The sequence below is a fragment of the Juglans microcarpa x Juglans regia genome, chromosome 8D, assembly GCF_004785595.1.
Source record: "Juglans microcarpa x Juglans regia isolate MS1-56 chromosome 8D, Jm3101_v1.0, whole genome shotgun sequence".
NCBI lineage: Eukaryota > Viridiplantae > Streptophyta > Magnoliopsida > Fagales > Juglandaceae > Juglans > Juglans microcarpa x Juglans regia.
Window position 1 is genome coordinate 5,538,172 of NC_054608.1, and position 21,397 is coordinate 5,559,568.

A 21,397-nucleotide genomic window follows, 5' to 3' on the forward strand; every position below is an offset into this window, starting at 1 on the left:
TGACTAACCAAGATCAATCTAACATGTCCAATCTTAGGCATTAATTAATGGCGTGCAGCATTTGAAACTTGATGTTATGCTAAACGGTTCTTGAAGTTATGTTCACAACTTCATAAGACATAAACTGTGTCTAATACATTATTCTGGAGGATGAGGGTTGTGTATTCGAAAGGGTGGATTCAAGAGCCTGGTCCCAACGAGACTTCATGTAAAAAAAAAAAAAAAAAGTATATCTTTAGCAAGTTCACTTTGTGTGTGCGGGTGTGGTGTGCGTGTACCTTTTTGTATTTTATAACAGTTCCCTCAACCGGAAAAGAAAGCAAAAACAAAAACCACAATAGTACTACCATGCTTCTCCAAAAAATTCCCAAGCTGAAATCAGAGAGACCTAACCTAACCTAGATTGATAACAGTTCCCTCGACCAAAAATGAAAGCAAAAGCAAACACCACGATTTAAGAACCATATATGCTTTCCCCAAAAGATCAGATTTCAAGATGTTGATAGCTTTCACCACATCATGAAGAAAGTTTTCCTTTACAACTATGAATCACGGAATCAGGCACCAAAACATCAAAGAATAAGCTATACATGCAACTTGAGGTAGAGAGTTTCATTATTGAACATTGGGCTAAAAATGAATGTGTCGCAATCCCGTTCATTACCATAAGCCAATGATGTTAAGATTTTTCCGTGGAGAGCTCATCAGAAATACAACGGTACAATGTCTGATGTCGGAAATATTTATTGACAAACCAAACATATCCCCTAGTTACCCATAAGTAACAACTTCGTGAGCCGCAATTTGATGAGTGTTGTATAGAAACACCACCTGCATTAATGCATAATCTAATTAGGAAAAAATAACCAAACCGTTCCGTTCAGCATTCTTTAGAACACAAAAGTACAACAAAGTCTAGTGGGCACCATCAAAAAAGTTGAACGAACTGACATATAAACCTCCATGATCTCGTGGAACTTACGAAGTACAAGTATTTTCCAAAATGTATAAAGATCATTATGATGTGCAACACAATTTTCAATCACATGAGAAGGGGTAATTACACTTCCAAGTATAAAATATCACCCAATTTTCACTTTGTACTCTAAACAGCAGAAGTTTCAATACGAATCGTTATTAAACTACCAATTGATTTGACTTTGCACCTTCCAGTTTTCGTTCATCTTATTGGTTAGATCTTACCCGAGTGTAAATGAAAAATATAGGTTGTTGGGGATAAAATCAACAGCTAAGAATCTGGCCCAAAGATAAGGCCAAGAAGAGATAAGGTAAGTTGACTCGGACTCCTAAAAGGAAAAACTTCATAAGGCAAATAAGACTCAATCACTCCAAATAAGGAAATAGACCTCTATAAAATGAGGAAATCTCTACAAATCTAAACAGGCTCTCTACAACTTCTCTACGCACGGCCTCTACCACACACAGTGACTCCAAATGATCTTCTCCTAAGGGAGGCATCATCTTCAACCTCCCCCGAAATCTTAAATTTCTCCATTGTACTAAGAGATACGTGAGGCTATCAGAGATTGTAAAATAGATCATTATGATGTGCAACACAATTTTCCATCACAAGAGAAGGGGTAACTACACTTTCCAAGTATAAAATGTCACCCAGTTTTCACTTTGTACTCTAAACAACATAAGTTTCAATATGCATCATTAATAAACTACCAATGGATTTGACTTTGCACCTTCCATTAAAATTGTATTACGTGACCAATTTTCGTTCATCTTAATGGTTAGATCTTAACCGAGTGTAAACGAAAAATATAGGTTGTTGCGGATAAAATCAACAGCTAAGAATCTGTCCCAAAGATAAGGCCAAGAAGAGATAAGGCAAGTTGACTTAAACTCCTAAAAGGAAAGATCTTCACAAGATAAGTAGAATTCAATCACTAGAAAGAAGGAAATAGACCTCTATAAAAGGAGATCTCTACAAATCTAGATAGGCTCTCTACAACTTCTCTACATACGGCCTCCACCATGCACAGTGACTCCAAATGATCTTCTCCCAATGGAGACATCATCTTCAACCTCCTGAAACCCTAAATTTCTCCATTGTATTAAGAGATACGTGAGACCATGAGAGATTATAAAATCATCTATTATAGTGGATTTAGCCCCCAAACGACCGTGGACGTAAGCATTTACGCCGAACCACGTAAATCCCTGCATCTCTCTATATTTATAATTTATACGCTTTGTCTATTATTTATTTCATGGATAAACGACAAGAGCACTGTATCGACGCCTGAATCATCCTCGTGGGCCGGGGATGACTCTTTCCTCCGTTCCGGCCTGCATTAACATAGGTAGTTAGAATGCAAATTGAAACTGTGTTGAAGGATGTAAAAAATGAAAATAGGGTGGAAGTTCATAGGTGAAAATAGGATTTTCCCCAGAGAATTAGCAAATGTCCCAGAGAACTTTGATATTGAGGAGCAAAAGCCAACTTCTATGAAGGAATGTTGGTATAATAAATTGTTTGATTAGATGAGATGAGTTGAGTTGAGAATGTTTTTGAATCCAAACAAGGCCTAAAGTTTTCCTTCTGGCTATTAAATCCTACCTTCTGAACACAAACCTCTTCCTCTTCAAATAAAACCCCACAATTTTCCCATCCTAAAGCCCACTACAAGCACATGTTGACAGGTTAGCTGATATCTGTCGTATGTCACAATCAATTAAAAAATTAGCAGATGTGTGGCCGTTGAAGTGGTAACTTGTGTAGCAGGCTGGCAGCTATGTCACAATTTATGGAGGATCAGCACTTAAAAGAACTAATGATACATATTAGCAAAGGAGTGATATTGAATCTGTAGATAACATAGCTAAAGTAGTCTTGATCTTTACCTGACCTTCGTGGAAGCTTGCACATTATGACCACGTAGGACAAGCTAATTGGAAATTGCTTAGCATTGGAACAAATTCTTCCAAGCAACCAGAGCAAGATTTGGCTTAAATCCCTATTTAATTGCAGCAGATGCAGAGGCCACTGAAGCCTCTGCTATTAGGGAGACTGGTTGACGAGCCTGCAGACAGGCACCTATATCGAAAGGGTGCAACTCAGAACCGTCAAAAAGAAGATTAACACCGGGAAGGATTACATCTCTGCTATCAGCTTCATCTGTTTCAACCTTTACTGAACTCACAGGGGACCTTCTTCTATGGGCCTTGTAGCAGCCTCATAGACAGGACTTAATGCATATGATCTGCAAAGTAATTTTCCAATAAATCCAGGTGATTCACAACCAAATCAGAACAGCAGCAAAGAGAACCAACAAATCACTCCCTTTTCTATTAAAAGATTAAAAAAAAAAAGATGCTTCATGACCCTGTCTAGAAAGTGTGTTCATACAAATGATTTTGTTCTTCCTCACCAAATTTAGACTCAGAATGCTTCCCCAGAAAGTTGCTTTGCAGCTTGAGATGACCTTATGCGACATTATGAACAGTTCACAAGTTATTTTCAGATCCAATTATTGACCTCCATTTATCATTCCTAACCAACACCGCGTCAAGCTGGAAAACCATGCAAAATAAACAACAAATCCACAGTAGTAACCACCAAGCTTGATCAGGCTCCTAACCGCAAAATAGTTGATACTTCTTGATCTGACACATATTTTCCCTAAAGAACTCTTTCTCAGGTTTTAACCACAGAAGATTATATTTAAACTAAAATATATTTTTAAAAAAATGGAAACTTTATCCCAATAAAAATCACATTTTCGCATAAATAAATACCCAACTCTCTAAATATTGATCTTCAATCAAATAGATCAAGCATTATGTGTCTATTAAGTTGAACGCAGGCATATCACCGAGTTATATTTTAAGTTCATGCACAACTTATTTATTATTTGAGTGAGTTTACGAGCTCCTTCATTTTGACAAAACAGATTATTAATATTGGATCTTATATCTTTATCTACAAATTTTGACAAACAAACTTTAACCTTTCGTTAATATCTTTAGATAATTTATATATACGCGTATTTACTTATCAAAAAAAAATATTATATATACGCATATCAATTATTATATTCATAAGGATTCAAGCAACATGAATAGTATTAGGGACATCATTTCTTCTCTCTTTATATAATTAAGATATTCCCATTATAAAAATAAAGATAATACTATAAAAAAAAATAAATATGAAGTAATTTTAATTTATATGAGCTTATACGAGTTGCATTGTTTATAATCGATCATAAATTTATGTTTGCAAACAGCTCATTTAATAAACGAATCGAACCGAACTCAAGTTTGACCTAGTCGATCTCAAGCAGCTTGTTGAATTGTCTAGTTTATTTACAGCCCTAACTGCCATAACTGCACTCAGTATCACCAGCTCCAGGCACCACAAGATACACCTTAAATATCCTGATTCCTAGTTAATCTTTCAAAATCATTAGCAAATACAAGTAAGAATAAACTTTCCCATACAAATGTTTTCCAAAAAACAATCTGCCTCAGCTTAAAGAAGTATCATTGGTAAGAAATTAAGAGAAAATCCCAGCATGGAGACTAATGAAATACAACATATCATAAGAGGCAAATAAGTTACATGTAAAAATTGCAATGAACTGATTTAAACATACCTAAGAATGCTGCCATCAAAGCTCAAAACTTCAGTTCGGCAACGATGCCGATTAGCAAGTTTTAGTCTATGATGCTCACTCAAGGCTCCTGAAATGGGAGAAGAAGGGTCAACAAGTGGATTCCATCTTCCACTAGCATAGTTCATGAGCTGCCGAGATGAGTCCTTTGTTTGTTCTTTCTGGTAAAGAAGTTTTGCAGCAGGACCTGTTGCTTGGTACTCCACACAAACATCCCGTAACTTTTTTCGCAAACTTTGCATTGCATCATGATGCTCACTAAGTGAGTCTGATTGAAGTAATTGTGATGATACCACCCTTTTACATATACTGTTACACAATTTGGGACTAAAAAGTGGCATCCCAAATTCCACACTCAAAGGAACCCATTCATACTTTCCACAATCAGGAGAAAAGTGGTTTGAATTTCCTTCATTAAATATTTTTAAGAGGCGAATGTAACCAACTGTCCATAAATCTATCTTGTTTGCCAAATCAGTTAACAGAGAGTTGAGTTTCAAACTTTCTTCTTCACACAGTCCCAATTCCTTCCCTATATGAGCAATTGAACCATCGGCATTCTTTAGGGGCAACGGAACGTCCATAGTTATGATTCTTCCAGATTTATTAAGATCATACCTACCGAGGGGCTGCACTAGCACAGCCGAGTATTTAAGAAGTGAATTTAAACAATGTAAAAGTATACTTCCCTTGACTAAATTTCCTTCAAATTTCCCTCCCAGCCCTCCAATTGTAGAACCGTCCCAAGACCATATAAGGGCTTTCTCACAACCAGCCAATGGCGCAGGAAGCAAGCGTAGACATTGTCCTTTCATGAGGACAACTGATAGAGGCCCACTTGCCACAGTTAAATATAGTACTAGTTTCATCCATGGTGTCATAGATGAATACGAGGGAGCACCAAAATGTATGGGACCTGTAGGTCCAGGAAGAATTGATGAAGGAGGAAGAGGAACCATGGACACAACAATGTCATAGTCACGATGAAACAACCGGTCTAAAGTTGCTGGAGCAAGAGAAGCCAAGCTTTCACAGCGAAGAATATCCACACGATATTTCTTTCTCCTTCTCAATGGATCTCTTCCAGCATCTGGCCCTTCGACCAGAATCATTTTCTCATCATTCTGGAAAGTTGGATCTGATTTAGGTACCTCGCTTGAGCAATTGGTGTCTTCTGATAAAGTAGCAGAAAACATTTCATCACCAGTACTTCCAGTAGCAGGTTCACTCAAAACAGAACCCTCATGGGGCAACCCCAACCTAGCCAAATCATCTTCTTCCTGCTCAGGTTCATTTGTACCAGAGTTTCCTGGTATGTCCGTCAAAGTGATATTAGCTATCAAAGTGGCCTCATCATTGGCTGAAGCTACCACATCCATCTTATCACAAACTTCTTCTGTTTTGACGTCAGTAGCAACTCCACCAGATTGCAGACATTCCAAAACACAACGGAGGCTAAATGCATGATTTGCAAATTCCTGCAATTCTCCCTCAAATTTGGTTCCCTCTAGTGTACCCAGATCTTTGCAAAGATCGGCGATACTAGCATGACCCAACTTCCCAGCTTCATATAGTGTTACAGCATGAGACTTTAACCCTGAACAAAGCAATTAAAAAGTAAGACATCTTATTAAGGTTATAGAATTTGTTTAAATTCTACATGTCAAATAAAATCTCCATGAGATACGTCAACCTGTTTCTCTCTGTTAACTCTGCTACTCTTTATAGTGATGTCTTCCAATGGAAATTGAATTGCTGAGAGTGCCAAGCCTATATACTAATTGGACAGGGTAAGTAAGGGCTTGTTTTGAAATAAATCTCATCCTAAAATTTTCATCTCATCTCCTTCCCAGACATAATTCAAATATAAAATTTTCAAACTAATCATTACAACTTTTTCAAACTGATCATTATAATTTTCCCAAACTTTCAAACAAAAAATAAAAAATAATTCAACTTTTTCAAATCCCCAAACAAAAATAATATTATAAAACTATATTCTAACAATATTTTAACTTTATAATATTTTTTATTCAACTTTTTCTCTCTCCTTTCCCAAAACCCAAAAAATACTCAACTCAAACTATCTCATTACTATTCACAAACTATCTTACTACTATTTACAAAATTCTCATCTCATCTCACTCCCCAAACGAGTCCTAAATCAACCTGTATAGTTTTTTCACTCTTCCAGGAAACGAGTCAGCCAAAATCTTGTTGTCATGAGATTTAGACTGGGTGGAATAGATACTCATTTCTATTTTAGAAGATTTGAATTTAATAATCCATTATATCCTGTTTTTAACTTCTTGTGACTGAACTGGTATCACACTAGAGTTTCACCTCCACTCTTGCATCAATTTTCACCTCTTAACATCTGGTAAGGGTCTTTTTGTTGTACTATCAAGTAGTTAAGTCTGGGAAAGTTGTCTCTAGGGTTTAGCAGGATCATAGTTGAGTTCCGGAGAAGGATGGTTCCCTCTTCACACAAGTACAATCCAACATCAAAAGGCAAAAAAAAAAAAAGAGTCAGAGAATGGCTATGCTTCAACCTCCTGACATGCGAGTTTTCCCTTGCCTCCCATAAAGATGAATAAGGACAGGTATAGAGTAGGTCCACTTGGGATGGTGTCATTGATGAAAGACATTAAAGTTGCACTATGGAACAGATCAGAAGTATTAAAGCTTGCTTCAGCATGACCTTCTGCACCTACTGAAGATGGTAAAATACCCATGCCATATCTAGTCCCTCCTAGATCATTGCTACTGGGGGTTCTCATTCTGACAACAGGGTTAGAGTGTCAACCTTATTTTTGTTTTAACACAGATACCACGCAACATTCATGGTAAAAACACCATAAAGGGCACACTCAGGATTATAAGACAAATGGGTTCGAAATTGATATGAAGAAACAAGTTATGACAAGAAGAAGAGTGAACAAACCTGGTGAAACAGACCCCATCATAAGATAGGATGTTATATTAGCATCAACAACAAAAGCAACACGAACATGGGCAGAACTCGTCCCATGGTTTTCTGTCCCCAACACATCTCCTTGTTGAGCAGCATCACCTTCATTGAATATGCTTGCTGAGCCTAGACTAGCATGAGAAGCATCTTCATCACTAAGACTGGTTCTAGGAGAACCAGGTATGCCTGTATCTTGAAGAATAGATCCTGGATCAATTAATTTTACTGCCCATCCCAATCGACATGCAAAAGATGCAGCAGCCTGCAGCTGCAAAAGGTCTGCCTGCAATGTTGCTGCCAATTCAGCTACAGTTGCATTCTCACTTGAAACAACAAAAACTGCATACAGTAACCTGAACAGTTTACTAGAACTGTTAGTATCTTAATTCAACTGATTGCAGAAAACTGCCAAACAACAATTAAGATATCTACAGATTAAAATAATGGCCTTACTCCTCAATAGGATCTTCATATGACTGCTCCCTGTTGGAAACAAACCCTTCAAGCCTGGAAACTGAAAAGCCATGAACATTAACAATGTGAACTCAAAACCACCCCCCCCCCCCCCCCTCTCCTGGTTCGGCTTTCAAGTTCAAATAAAGATGATGAACCCTTAAAACATCCCTTATAACTTCAGCACTCCATTTAACACAGATTTTACAGAATTTTAAGAGGAAGAAACTTCTACTCCCTTTCCACACTGTCTCAGCTTACAGCCAAAGTACAAAAGAGTATTGCTATCTAGATATATTTTACAGTATTTGACAGTGGTAGCAATAAGTAGTAAAAGAAGAAAAATTCCCGTGAGTCAAAGCAAATGCACCCTCTATAGCAGTTCCAGGTGTAGATTTTGATTGGTTAAAAAAGATTAATGTCAAAATACACAATTTTTCCCAAAAGACTTGCAGCCAGCTTCAATATAAGACCACACAAATATGCTCCTCATGGAAATTAAGCATTACTTCAATGAAAAAGAACTTCACCGACAAAAGACAACACATAATTTCATAATTTATGAATAACTATTTTTTTTTAATTTGATCTTCCCAAGGGAAAGGATAGCATGACCATAAATGACAACATGTATCCTTTTATTACAACATAGACAAAAGGATGAAAGAATGAGAAGAAAAAATAAAAAGATATATGCCAATGATTTCTGACGTTGGTGTATGTTTCAGGTAATTGCTTATCATATGAAACTTCCATAAAAACCGTTAAAGAAATCAATTCCTCCAACAATTAGATCAACAATGAAAGGATAGAACTTACCCTTAAAACGATCGTCAGAATAAACCGGGACATCAAAGTAGATCAAACCCCGTCTGTAGAGACCCTTTACAACATCAGGATCGAACAAAATATATGAATTTCCCTCCTCCTTACAGACTTTATCAATTGTTGCCGTTTCTTCTTCTGAGAGTTTCTATAAAAAGCAGGGAAATTGATATTTTACCAAGAGCTTGACATAAAGCACATAAGTAGAGATTTGTGTGACTTACTCCCCATGAAGTCAAAGGTTTTGATTTAGATAGAAATCTTCAGAAGTCAAAGCAGTGAAAAAGAAGAAAGGATTATTAAGAAACTCACCTTAAATTCTTCTAGAGTAAAGTTCACAAGACAAACTCCCCACCATGGTTCAATTGCAAAATCTACAGGTTGTGTAGGTAGCAGTTCTTTTGCAATTGACTTATTCAGCTTCCACATAATTTTCTGTATAGCACCAAAACAGGATACAATTAGTTAAGTAATATGTACCCTTCATCTGCAAGCAAAGGAATTATTACAGCAGTATCAGTTTATACAGCAAAATCCATGACACTGAAAATAGTTAGACAATAAGAAGCTCACTAAAGTTAACCACATAATATAAAGCTTTCATTACTACAAGTAACTCATATCAGATAGCACTGATCATGCACAAATAAATAAATGATTCACATATACAAGATAAGAGTTCGATCAATTTACAGATGGGAGAATTATGAAGAATGAAATTGGAAGGAGATGCCAAGAGATTCCTGCAATAGAGGAAGCAAATATGAAATATATAGTCGAAGCTAAGTATTGCCTATTGTTGCTATTCCCCTCAAAAAGCAATGATGTTCACAATAGCTATAAGGAGGTTCCTTCTAGTATTTAAGTACCTTTATACTCTCTGTGTACTCGGACCTGACCTTTTTTCATGTCTTAATATATTTCTTCTTACTTATAAAAAAAAAAAGTATTTAAGTACCTTTAATTTCTCCATTAAAACCCTATAGTGCAAGTCAAGTCCTAAGAACATCTATACAACGTTAGTAGAAAATTTGCATGTTAGTGAAGCCTTACTATACAAATTAATGATGCCTGCATGCATAATATCTGTAAACATACGAAGGAAACCAGTCCACCACCTTAGATCTGCACTTATTCATGATATCAATGAACTCATTTCTTCCTATGCCCGTAAGCCGCAAAGCATCTGCAGCACTAAAGTTGGGGATGCTGTCATAAGGTTGTTCTGCAAAGGGTATGAAATGCTTGAGAATGACTATCAACCTTTTTTAAAACTGCTAAGCAAGAAATGGGGAAACAAGCATGAGCACATATGAGGCAAATGATGCATAAATCCACACAATCCTACATTCGCACACTTAACCATGATAAGTATGCCACCTAGAATAGCCAACCAAATAATGAAGAGATGAAGGCAACTTAGTTTTACAAAGAAAAGCTTGGAATGACATTCTTTGGGTAGAGTGGCAAGTTTACCAATGAAATACTTGAAATTTCCTTCCTACATTCGCACACTTAACCATGATGAGTATGCAACCTAGAATAGCCAACCAAATAATGAAGAGATGAAGGCAACTTAGTTTTACAAAGAAAAGCTTGGAATGACATTCTTTGGGTAGAGTGGCAAGTTTACCAATGAAATACTTGAAATTTCCTTTGGGAGTGGCCTTTAAGGCCAAAACAATTTGGGGTGATATCGTTGAGGAGATGAAATATCGATTGGCTGGGTGGAAGTGACTCTACAGGTCAAAAGGAGGTAGGCTAACTTTGATTACAAGCACCTTATCTAATTTGTCCACTTATTATTTGTCACCATTCCTTAAACCAGCAGATGAGGCGAATGGCATTGAGAAGCTTCTGAGAGATTTCTTGCAGAGCGGAATTTGTACTCTAGTTTACTCGTGAGGGTTTGGAGTTAAAAAAATTTATGGTGTTCAACCACACTCTGATGGGCAATGGCCATGGAGCTTTGCCATGGAAAGAGAGGCTTTATGGCATTCTGTAGCGAAAGTGAAGTATGGCAATATGTGGGGAGGGTGCTCTAATGAAGTAAGTGAATCTTACGAAGTTGGAGTGTGGAAAAACATAACGGGTGGGGGATCTTCACTAGCTTTACCAGATTGCAGGTAGGTAATAGGGCTAAGATCATATTTTGGCATGACATGTGGTGTAGCAATCAATCCTAGAACGGTTCATAATTTCTCACCGTTAGGAAGCCTCGACAGTGGATTCTTGGCAGCTATCAAACAACACTAGACAATGAAATAGCACTTTTATTCAATTAGCACAAAACTAACAAGTGGAGTTGTTTTCTTCATCCGTTAACCTTTTATACTCTTTAGGATGGGAATGAAGATAAGATCCCGTGGGTTCCATCCAAAAAAAAGGAAGTTTAAGGTCAGAACCTTTATTTAGGCATTGCAACCAGCAGTACTCCTTTTACTTGGATGGGTATTTAGTGGAACAAAGCTCCATCTAGGTAGAATTGTTGTGTGGGCACTTGCCTTAAAAAAGATTCTAACTATGAATGAGTGGAGAGGAATCTTAGTGATGGATTGGAGTTATGTGTGCAAGAAGAGCAGAGAAACAATGGATCACCTTTTCCTGCATTGCAAAGTGGCCAGAACAGTATAGGCCTCAGTCTTCCAACTTTTTGGTGTTGAGTGAGTGATGCCCCCAAGGATAGTTGGCTTGTTAGAGAAGTCGGAGACGGGTCCGGTTGGCAAGTCTCCTAGGTTGTAAAGTGTCTTCTTTGCCTATGAAATATTTGGGTCTTCCGTTGGGGGCGACATTTAAGGCTAGAGCTATTTGGGATGGAGTTATAGAAAAAGTTGAAAAAAGGTTGGCTGGCTGAAAACGGATGTATTTATCGAAAGGGGGTAGATTCACATTAACTATGAGTACTTTATCTAACCTTCCCACCTATTTTTTATATCTATTTCCTTTGCCTGCAGAAGTGGCTAATAGGATTAGCAACTATTTAGGGCTTTTTTGTGGGGTGGAGTGGGGGAAGAAACAAAATTTCATCTTGTTAATTGGAATAAAGTTTGCTATCCTATCTCGAATGGTGGCTTGGGAGTGCGCAATTTGAGGACATTCAATAAAGCTCTATTGGGGAATGGTTGTGGAGGTATCACTTGGAGGGGGTGCGCTTTGGAAGGAAGTTATTGACCTCCGACGCGGAAGAGCTTGGGGGGGGGGGGGGGGGGGGGGGGGGGGGGGGGGGGGGGGAGGTTGGTGTTCCAATGAAGTGAGGGGGGTATGGCGTGGGCTTATGGAAATTTATTAGGAGGGGGTGGCAGAGCTTTGAAACTCAAATCAGTTTTGTGGCTAGCGGGGGTTCCAGAATCAGGTTTTGGCATAATGTTTGGTGTGGTGATAGCACTCTTGATAGGGTTTTTCCAGCTCTCTATCGCATTGCAGTTAACATGGATGCTTCTGTGGCGGATCTGATTGCATTTTCTCATGGTTCTCACCAGTGGACTATCCTCTTTAATAGGTATATTCATGATTGGGAATTGAATACTGTTTCAGAATTCTTCAGCTTGATATACTCCATGGGAGGTATAACGGCACAAGGGTACAAGATGCAGTGGAGGCCCAACGATAGCAAGAAGTTTACAGTAAGGTCGTATTACAAATTATTGGCACCACAAGGTAACTTTCCTTTCCCGTGGAAGAGTCTTCGGAGGTCTCACGTGCCTTCCAAAGTAGTTTTTTTCGTATGGACTGCTTCTCTTGGGCATATTTTGACCACGGACAATTTGAGGAAGAGGGGGCTCATTGTGATGGATTGGTGCTATTTGTGCAAAAAGCATGACAAATCAATGGATCACTTATTATTGCATTGTGAGGTGACAAGAGTGCTATGGGATGAGATATTTAGAAGAGTTGGTGTAGCTTGGGTAATGCCATTGAGGGTAGTGGGCTTACTCGCTTGTTGGAAAGGGATGCAAGGCTGTCCCCAAGTGGCGGCAGCGTGGAAGAAGATTTTGTTGTGCATTATGTGGTGTACTTAGTTGGAAAGGAATGCACGGTGCTTTGAAGATAGGGAACGTATAACAGCGGAGCTTCAGAACTTTTTTTTACACACTTTATTGCTTTGGTTTTCAACTATTGTGCTTAATGGAAACAATGTTCACGACTTTCTGGTTTTAATTTCTAGATCCTAGAATGTATTTAGGTGTTCTCTTGTATACTTCTTGTGTACACGGGCTTTGCCTATTTCATTCATATCAATAAAATTTACCTCTTACTTATAAAAAAATAAAAAAAATAAAAAAGATAAGTCAGAATGTAGGTCAATGAACCATGGAAGTTTGGCGGATGGTTGTCTTATCTAATAATATGGCACTTGGCAAGAACACAATGCTTGAAGTCAAAACTTTAAGGATGGTGAGAAAACAGCAGATGAGCTAAAAATGTAAGTCAATAGTGCTAAAAACTTTTTAGCTTGGATGATGGCTCATAATAGATCTGGTGTCTTTAGTTTTCCCTTCCTCTAATTAGGTCCTTTCACTTGCACACACCCCATGTACTTGTGTTGCACATTTAATTTTTCAAAAAAAAAAAAGGAAAATTTGGTTCCAATCATGAAATGTGAAGATTAATGGTATAGGGACAGATCAAGGGTGAAGTAAAAAGGCAATAAAAACAGCTGGACTCGATCAAACATAGAGTCATCCTAAGAAGGCACATAACTACAGATTAAAAGAATGTCAAGCAGGAAATATTCCTCTCCTCATCACACCCACCCCCAAATACGCCCAACATTAAATCATTTGTCGGTATACAAGATGTTGTAACAAGTGAGGCTGAAAAGATTATGCACGTGACATGATATGAGAAAACATCTACTTGTAGGCAACTAACAGTATAAACAAAACAATAGCTGCAAATTTAAGAAAACTCATATCAGATTTGTTAAAAGATTACCATTTTTCATAACCTCAAATAACATGTCACAGTAATATCTGAAGGGTGATATCCTCATTACACGACAAACATACTCCGCAAGGTGATAGGGATAGAGCTGCAAGTAAGAAAATCAAATGTTTTTTATAATACATTCAACATGTAAACTGCATAAATCCTGAAGATGACAATAAGACCATCTGAAATACCCATGTTTTCAAGAGATAAACAAGACAAAGATACTATACCCTACGGATGCGCAATACAGAAACTCTTGTAAAATTAAGGTATGACACGATTGGAACATGTTCATTCAACAAATGGTAGATAATTAACAAGCTAATATTCAAGCAATAGTAAATAGCCACAGAGGAAAGGACATATTGAAGTATAAAATAACTGTCATCCATGTTTACCATTCATAAATATCCACAAAACACACTATCCACAAATATCTTTAAGCTAACAGCAATAAATTTTTTGATAGGTAAAAGATTTATTGGTGTTAAAAAACACCAATAAATTTATCATCAAGTCTATCCTTTTGTATAGGATATCATTCTGTCTTTCAAACGTTTAATATCCTATTTCTAACATTTTATTCAAAGATTTTTAAATAGCATTTAGAACCCCCCCCCCCCCCTCCTATATTAGGGAATAAATATTTCAACCCCAGCCATGTCCTAGCCATATCTGAGTTGTGTCCCAGTCGTATAGTGAAAGTATTTTGCCGTGTTTCAAAGTATTTGACTTTAAGATTTAATTTTTTAATTAATCTACACTCATCAGACATGGATTTGGATATGTCCAAACCATATCTATGTTTGATTTTTATAAGACACAGATGCTTCAGCCTTTCAAAATATGTGTGCTTCCTATCTTCCAACACTATATATATATATATATATATATATATATATCTTTTCCTCGTAAAACAATAGCATTTGCTTAAGCAAAAGTTCAATAAAAAACTTTCAAAGAAATTTTCATATTGGACACACCGCTAGATTCTTTCGCAGGTAACGCATCATATCCTCATAATATTCACTTTCTTTGCACACTTTGCGAGCAAAACAAGTGTTCCATTGGAGTCTTTTCTTTATGCTGTGTTCAATTATCCTGCACTCATGGGATGAAAAGGATAAAATTAAAAGAAAATGAACGAACTCATTCAACATCTATCTCCCCACAAAAATAAAAGGTAAAAACAAAAATAAAAATAAATCATTCAGGCAGGTCAAAAAGATGGGCATAAATGGCTCAGAGATTATCAAAGTAACAGAATAATAAAGTTCACTCCACAAGTAGAGCTCCTAAAAACTAAACAGTCCAAGATATGCATGCATAAGTTATTAAAGTGTGGGGAAGACACCTGAAACCTTGAATAAAATTAAGACCATATTACTTTTAGTGGCGTTTGCAGCCATGTATTGATATCTCCACCTGAGAATAGATTTAAATTTTCAAGGGAGAAAAATAGAAGTAATCATTCACCTTCAAAGCCTTCCTCACTCATACACTGATTCACTCGGGTTCATAGGGGATACCCAGCAAGCATCAGTTCCAAATTGAACAGATGAGTCTCTTGTATATAATTTATTTTTGATAGGTATGAGAGTCTCCTGTATATGATACCATACCAAACAACCAACCATTCATTCCACTCTGGCTTTACAAACAGATTATGAAGATCCTCTTCTATGAATAATCAAATTGCAAAGAGAACTACCTATTAGGGGAGGGCAGCGGGGCAGTGGCCCTATCCGCTGGATGCTGGTGGCGGGGCAATCCGCCTGCATCCGACCACCCCTGCGGGTGCAAGGGACTGACCGGGCGTGGCCCCACTCCACATATCCCCCGCCCCGAATGAGCCTTACGACCCACACGGCACACAAACCTCTTTCTCAATCTCTCTCACTCGTCGCCGAGTCCATGTCTCTCTCCTATGTCTTCAACTTCTAAATATCCCGAGGACCCATTAATTTTTAGTTCTCGGATTAGACTATGGAGGATGGGATTCATGAATGGATTTGGAGAATTGGGTTGTGAGTTGTGGGCTGTGCAGATATTTGTGTGATTGCGATGATGTTTATTGTTTGGTGAATTTTTGTAGAATTATTGTAAATCTAGGGTTTCAATTTGAAACCATAAATTAGTTTAGGGGTTTGATTTTAGGGTGTCGATTCGATTAATTTATGTATTAGGGTTTCAATTTTGAAACCCCTAATTTGATGTAGGGTTTTGGATGGGGTTTCAATTTTTCAATATCGAAACCCATTGATGTTCATTGTTCAAGACTGTATGTATGATTTTATGAAATTGTGTTGTGATTTTTGCATCATGCCATCATGTATGTCAGGTTTTTGTCAGTCAAAGGAAATGGACAATGAGGCAAATCCAACCACTAGTCTTAGTGCTAGCTCTCTTGACCCTACCGACCCCCCTACCACTACGCCTACCCCTGACCCCATACCCGTTTGATATGACTTCTCCGTTCAATCCACCATTACCATTGGTTTATATAATGATTCTCTTATCTATTCTTAGTATGTATATAATGTTTATTGTTTGTATTCTAATTGGTTTTCTTGTATTTTTTTCAGCTTTTATAGTCTCATTGTCACATGCCCAATCCCATCCCAATGATCGCATCTTCAATCTCAATCTCATATTGGTTTGTAATTTTAATTTTGTAGCTTTATCACATATCTATATAATGTTCATATTAATGATTTTATTTTCTTATTTTGTTTTTCAGGTTTTATAGTCTCTCACCCTCACTTAGGCCTCGTTTGGTAACGCAGTTCAGATGAGATGAGATGTTTTGTTGAAAGTTGAATAAAATATTGTTAGAATATAATTTTTTAATATTATTTTTATTTTGAAATTTGAAAAAGTTGAATTATTTATTATATTTTGTGGGAGTTTGAAAAAGTTATAATGATGAAATAAGGTGAGATGAGATGAGATGAGATGGTTTTATGTATCCAAACCAAGTCGCTTGCCCAAGTTCAAACCCTGATCCCAAATTCCCAATGATCTCATTTGCAATCATTGATAGTCTCACTTGGTTTGTACTTGTAATTTTTGTTTTTAACTTTTTTTACATATGTATATATCATTATATTGTTTGTAATTCTAATTTGTTTTCTTATTAATGTTTCAAGTTTTATAATCTCAGTCTCACTTGCCCACCACTTCCAAATTCCAATCTCATGACTCAAACTCAAAGTCATCTTTTTATCAAATTTTCAGATACAATTTCTAATATTGTAATATTATTTATTTCAATTATTTGACAATTTGTAATATTTTTAGATTTTTTTGTAATATTTTTATATTAATTTGTAATAGTTTTAGATTAATTTATATTATTATAATAGCTTAGAATACTTAGATTTTTATGTTTTATGCTTTAAAAAACATTTGTTTAATTTTATGTTACATGTAAATTGTAAAATATAATTTTTCTTTTTTTTTTCTTTTTTTTTTAAGACTTTTTTTTTTGTTAATTTAGACCCAAAATGGCCCAGAGAGAGATTTTGGGCCCTAGACCCATTTACCCCAGACGGGGAGCGGACGGACCAAGGGTCCAAATCCACCCCCCGTCACTTGGACGGGGAGCTGGATCTAGGGGGGTGCGGGTAGTACCCCTACTACCTATAGATTTTTTTTCTTTCTTTTTATAAGTAAGGAAAACAATTTTATTAGAACGAATAAAATAGGTGAAGCCCATGTACTCAGGACGTATACAAAAGAAAACACTTAATTACAATCTAGGAAGTAGAAAGCAACAACAAAAAGTCATGAGCTAAAGCTCCATTAATCACTAAAGCAAAAAACCATTGCAATAAAGAGTACACAAAAAGATTCCGAATATCCTCCAAGGTGCGCTCCTTATCTTTGAAAAAACACTGATCGTTCCTTTCCCACCAAATGTACCACATAAGACACAAAGGACCCATCTTCCATACCGTAGCCACTTGAGAACAACCATATAGCCCATTCCAACACGCAAGAAGATCCACACTCTCAAAAGGAACCACCCAAGCCAACCCGATTCTACTAAAAACTCCATCCCACAAAGCCTTAGCCATCTCACAATGCAATAGTAAATGATCCACAGGTTCCCCATGCTTTTTACACATAAAACACCACTCCATAACAATAAGGCCACGCTTCCTCAAATTATCCATCATCAAAATGTTCCCAAGCGATGCTGTCCATATAAAAAAACAACTTTGGAAGGCACATGAGACCTCCAAATACGCTTCCAAGGAAAAGGAGGGCTTCGTTGAACAGTCAACACCTTATAATACAACTGAACCGTAAACTTTTTACTTCCCTTAGGCTTCCACAGCATTCTATCCCTCTCATTACCTCCAATAATTCAACATACACATTTTCATTCAAGGATGAGAAATTTCAATTTCCAATTAGAGCATGTATAGGTCCAGTCTTGCCAATTGCAAACTTCAGTATTTACCTAGAGCATGTCCTTTTGATTTCAACAAAAGCTCTCAGTAACTAAATCTGACAGGAATTCTTTATTTTCAATATACAATTGGAACTCTTTGGGATCATTATAAACCCAGTTCCACCTACTAAGGACCCAGCATGGGAGTTGACAAAATGCACTTTTATCATACTCATTCGCCTCTATCAGAGTTCACCCACCCAATGTGGGACTTAACAACATTGTGAAGCCCCACATCAAATTAAGTTCCCGATGTCACATCGTGTTATTAAGTTGGCTTTACTCCCATTTGTAATGGTCCACAGAAAAGGTCAAGCCATTTATAGGCTTATACTTCAAAAGAAACAAGGCTACAATTGGAACTCCTATTAGAGCCATTATAAAGCCTACTTTCACCTAGTAAGGAACCAATTTGTGACTCAACACTCAATGCATCTCCATTCACTTCTATGATACTTCTTCCACCCCAAGTGGAACTTTGTAATGCATCACAAATTCCTCGTAAGCCTACGTCACAATGAGAGCCCAATGGCATGTGGTGTTACTAACACAACTCTAATACCATTTATAACTACCTAAGGAAAACTCAAGTTACATCCAGATTTATACTCTGAAAAAACTAGTCAATTTACAATTAAAACTCCTTTAGATCATTACAAAGCCTAATTCCACCTCATAAAGAATCAATATAAACTTCACCCTCTACCGATCAAGAAATTAGGAACTTGACACTCCTCACATTTATCATGCTCATTCACCTCTATCATACTTCTCCCATCAACGTAAAAGTTAATAAGTAAGGCATTACAATTATTAACCAAACAAGATGACAACCAAAAATAAAAAACACTCACCTTCTGTGCCATTCTTCTTTAGAAGAGAGCGTCGCTTGAAGCCGTTTAGGAAGACTCTCCCACGGGCATTCTTCCTTGATCGCTTTCAGTATCAACTGTTCCTCTATTGTAGCCGGAACGTGCTGCATTTTATGAAACCGAGTAATCTACTCCCTGCAAAGAAAACCCCTCACGGTAAACGGCCACCAAATTGAAACATTTGAAAACAACCGCACGAGCTCAATCAAATCTTTAACTAAATTCCGCACAATTAACACTTAATGACTGTCACGAGCCTCAAACTCAGAAATACGAATTGAACTGGTGTCTTATGGCACAGGACCATAAGAACAAAGATGATGTATATCAACAATTGAAATTAGATCGCAAACATCAATGCATCAAAAACTGCATATGGCATTGTCAACATGCAGATCAAAGAATCATACTTAGCAATGCCAGTGATGAGTTCCACTTTCTATCTGAAAGAACGGAGAAGTAGAAGTACGGCACCTGTTCGTGACGGAAATGGTGGATCAAACTAGGGCTTAAACTGGGCAAAACTTCTCCGTCCTCTATGCGTCTTTTTGGCTATGGAATTTTGTACGAGATCTGAGAGAGAGAGAGAGAGAGAGATGAAAGTTGAAACTGCCAAACTGGAAGCGCTGAATTTTCAACTGCTGCTTCTTCTTCTTCTATCACGACGAAGCGTGGCTCGTTGTCATAATTGCGGTCGTATGACCCGTTAGATGTCTCCGACCCGTCCAGTCGACCCGTATTCGATTCCGTCTGCGGTAAAGGGAATGGCCCGAATGGAATAGAAGATGAGTTGAGATGGGTTGTGAATAAAAGTGAATTTATTGTGAATAGTAGTGAAATTTGTAAGTTAAAGTTGATAAATAATAATAAATAGTAGTGAGATGAGTTGAAATGAGTTAAGATAAATTGCGAATACAAACCTCTCCCGCTCGTTTATTTTTTAGATAGTGATACTCTTACTATCTATTTACTATCCAAATGTATTTCAAGTTTTTTTATTTTTTTATTATTTTCTTTTAAATATTTTTTTAACATTCTTAATCAATCAGAAAAAATAAAAAAATATATATAATTTTATTAATACTCATTTCCTTAATTATTAACTAAAATTAAAAATTAAAAAAAATCAAATATAAAAAGAATAATAAATAAATTATTAACTAAAATTAAAAATTAAAAAAAATCAAATATAAAAAGAATAATAAATAAACAGTAGTAGAGTAGTAACTATATCATTATTCTTATTTTTATAAATTATCTCATCTCATATAATTATTAAAAAAATTTAAAATTTTTACATAAAATAAAATAAATAATCTAATTTTTTATATTTTAAAATAAAAATAATATTTTATTCTATTTTTAATTTTGATTTCAACCCATTTCATTTACTCTCTAAAAACAACGAGATCTAATTTTCAGTACGTTCATTGCAAAGCGAAAGCCGAACGGGCCCAGTTCGTGTCTGGTTGGGTACAGCCCATTCTTACCAATTTGGAGTTTGGTGTTTTTTTTCTATTCGTCTTTTTTTCAAGTTTTGAAAAAGCAATCATCCTAATTATAGTTTATTATTAACCGGTCATACGGATACAGAAATTATTTCGTCTTATCTTATTTTATTTTATTTTATTTTATTTTATCTCATCTCATTTTATTATTATAATTTTTTTAAATTCTTACACATAATATAATAAATAATTCAACTTTTTCAAATCTTAAAATAATAATAATATTAAAAAATAATATTCTAATAATATTTTATTCAAGTCATATAAAATAATATCATTTCATCTTACTATCCAAACGAGGCATAAAAGGAAAATTCTACTCATCATCTTCACACAACACATAATTTTTTAATTTTTAATTTTTTTCCCTTACTAAACATGTGGTGTATGGATAATGAGTAGAATAATACAATTAGTTTAGGAGAAATAAAACAAAAAAAAAATAAAAATATGATGTGTGGTGTGTGGAATGATGAGTAGTAAACTAAAAATATATAATATACATTATTTTTAATTTTCATCTATTGTGAGATTATTTTAACACAAATAATTGTGGGTTTTGGGATTCTTTCTCAATACCAAGATATCCTTCCACTTTGGCAAGTAAGAAGTGAGATGGCCGAAGGTTCCAACTAATGAATACCCCGATGCTTAAGTTAAAATAGAAATTAAAAGAACTCACAATAAGACCAAACCCTTTTACCTAAGTGTCGGGATATTTATAACATAGA

At 36.2% G+C, this 21,397-nt stretch overlaps 1 protein-coding gene across 1 annotated transcript; it reads right to left on the reverse strand.

Moving 5' to 3' along the window:
• Positions 1 to 590: 590 nt before the first annotated feature.
• Positions 591 to 19,828, reverse strand: LOC121242881 (protein FAM91A1). The gene is given in 13 exon segments (XM_041140880.1): positions 591 to 833; positions 2,876 to 3,181; positions 3,184 to 3,233; positions 4,629 to 6,243; positions 7,591 to 7,970; positions 8,071 to 8,131; positions 8,890 to 9,043; positions 9,208 to 9,330; positions 10,014 to 10,120; positions 13,831 to 13,927; positions 14,811 to 14,928; positions 19,141 to 19,293; positions 19,633 to 19,828. Coding segments are annotated over 11 exon segments (3,027 nt in total). The 5' UTR covers positions 19,269 to 19,293; positions 19,633 to 19,828; the 3' UTR covers positions 591 to 833; positions 2,876 to 2,987.
• Positions 19,829 to 21,397: the final 1,569 nt, after the last annotated feature.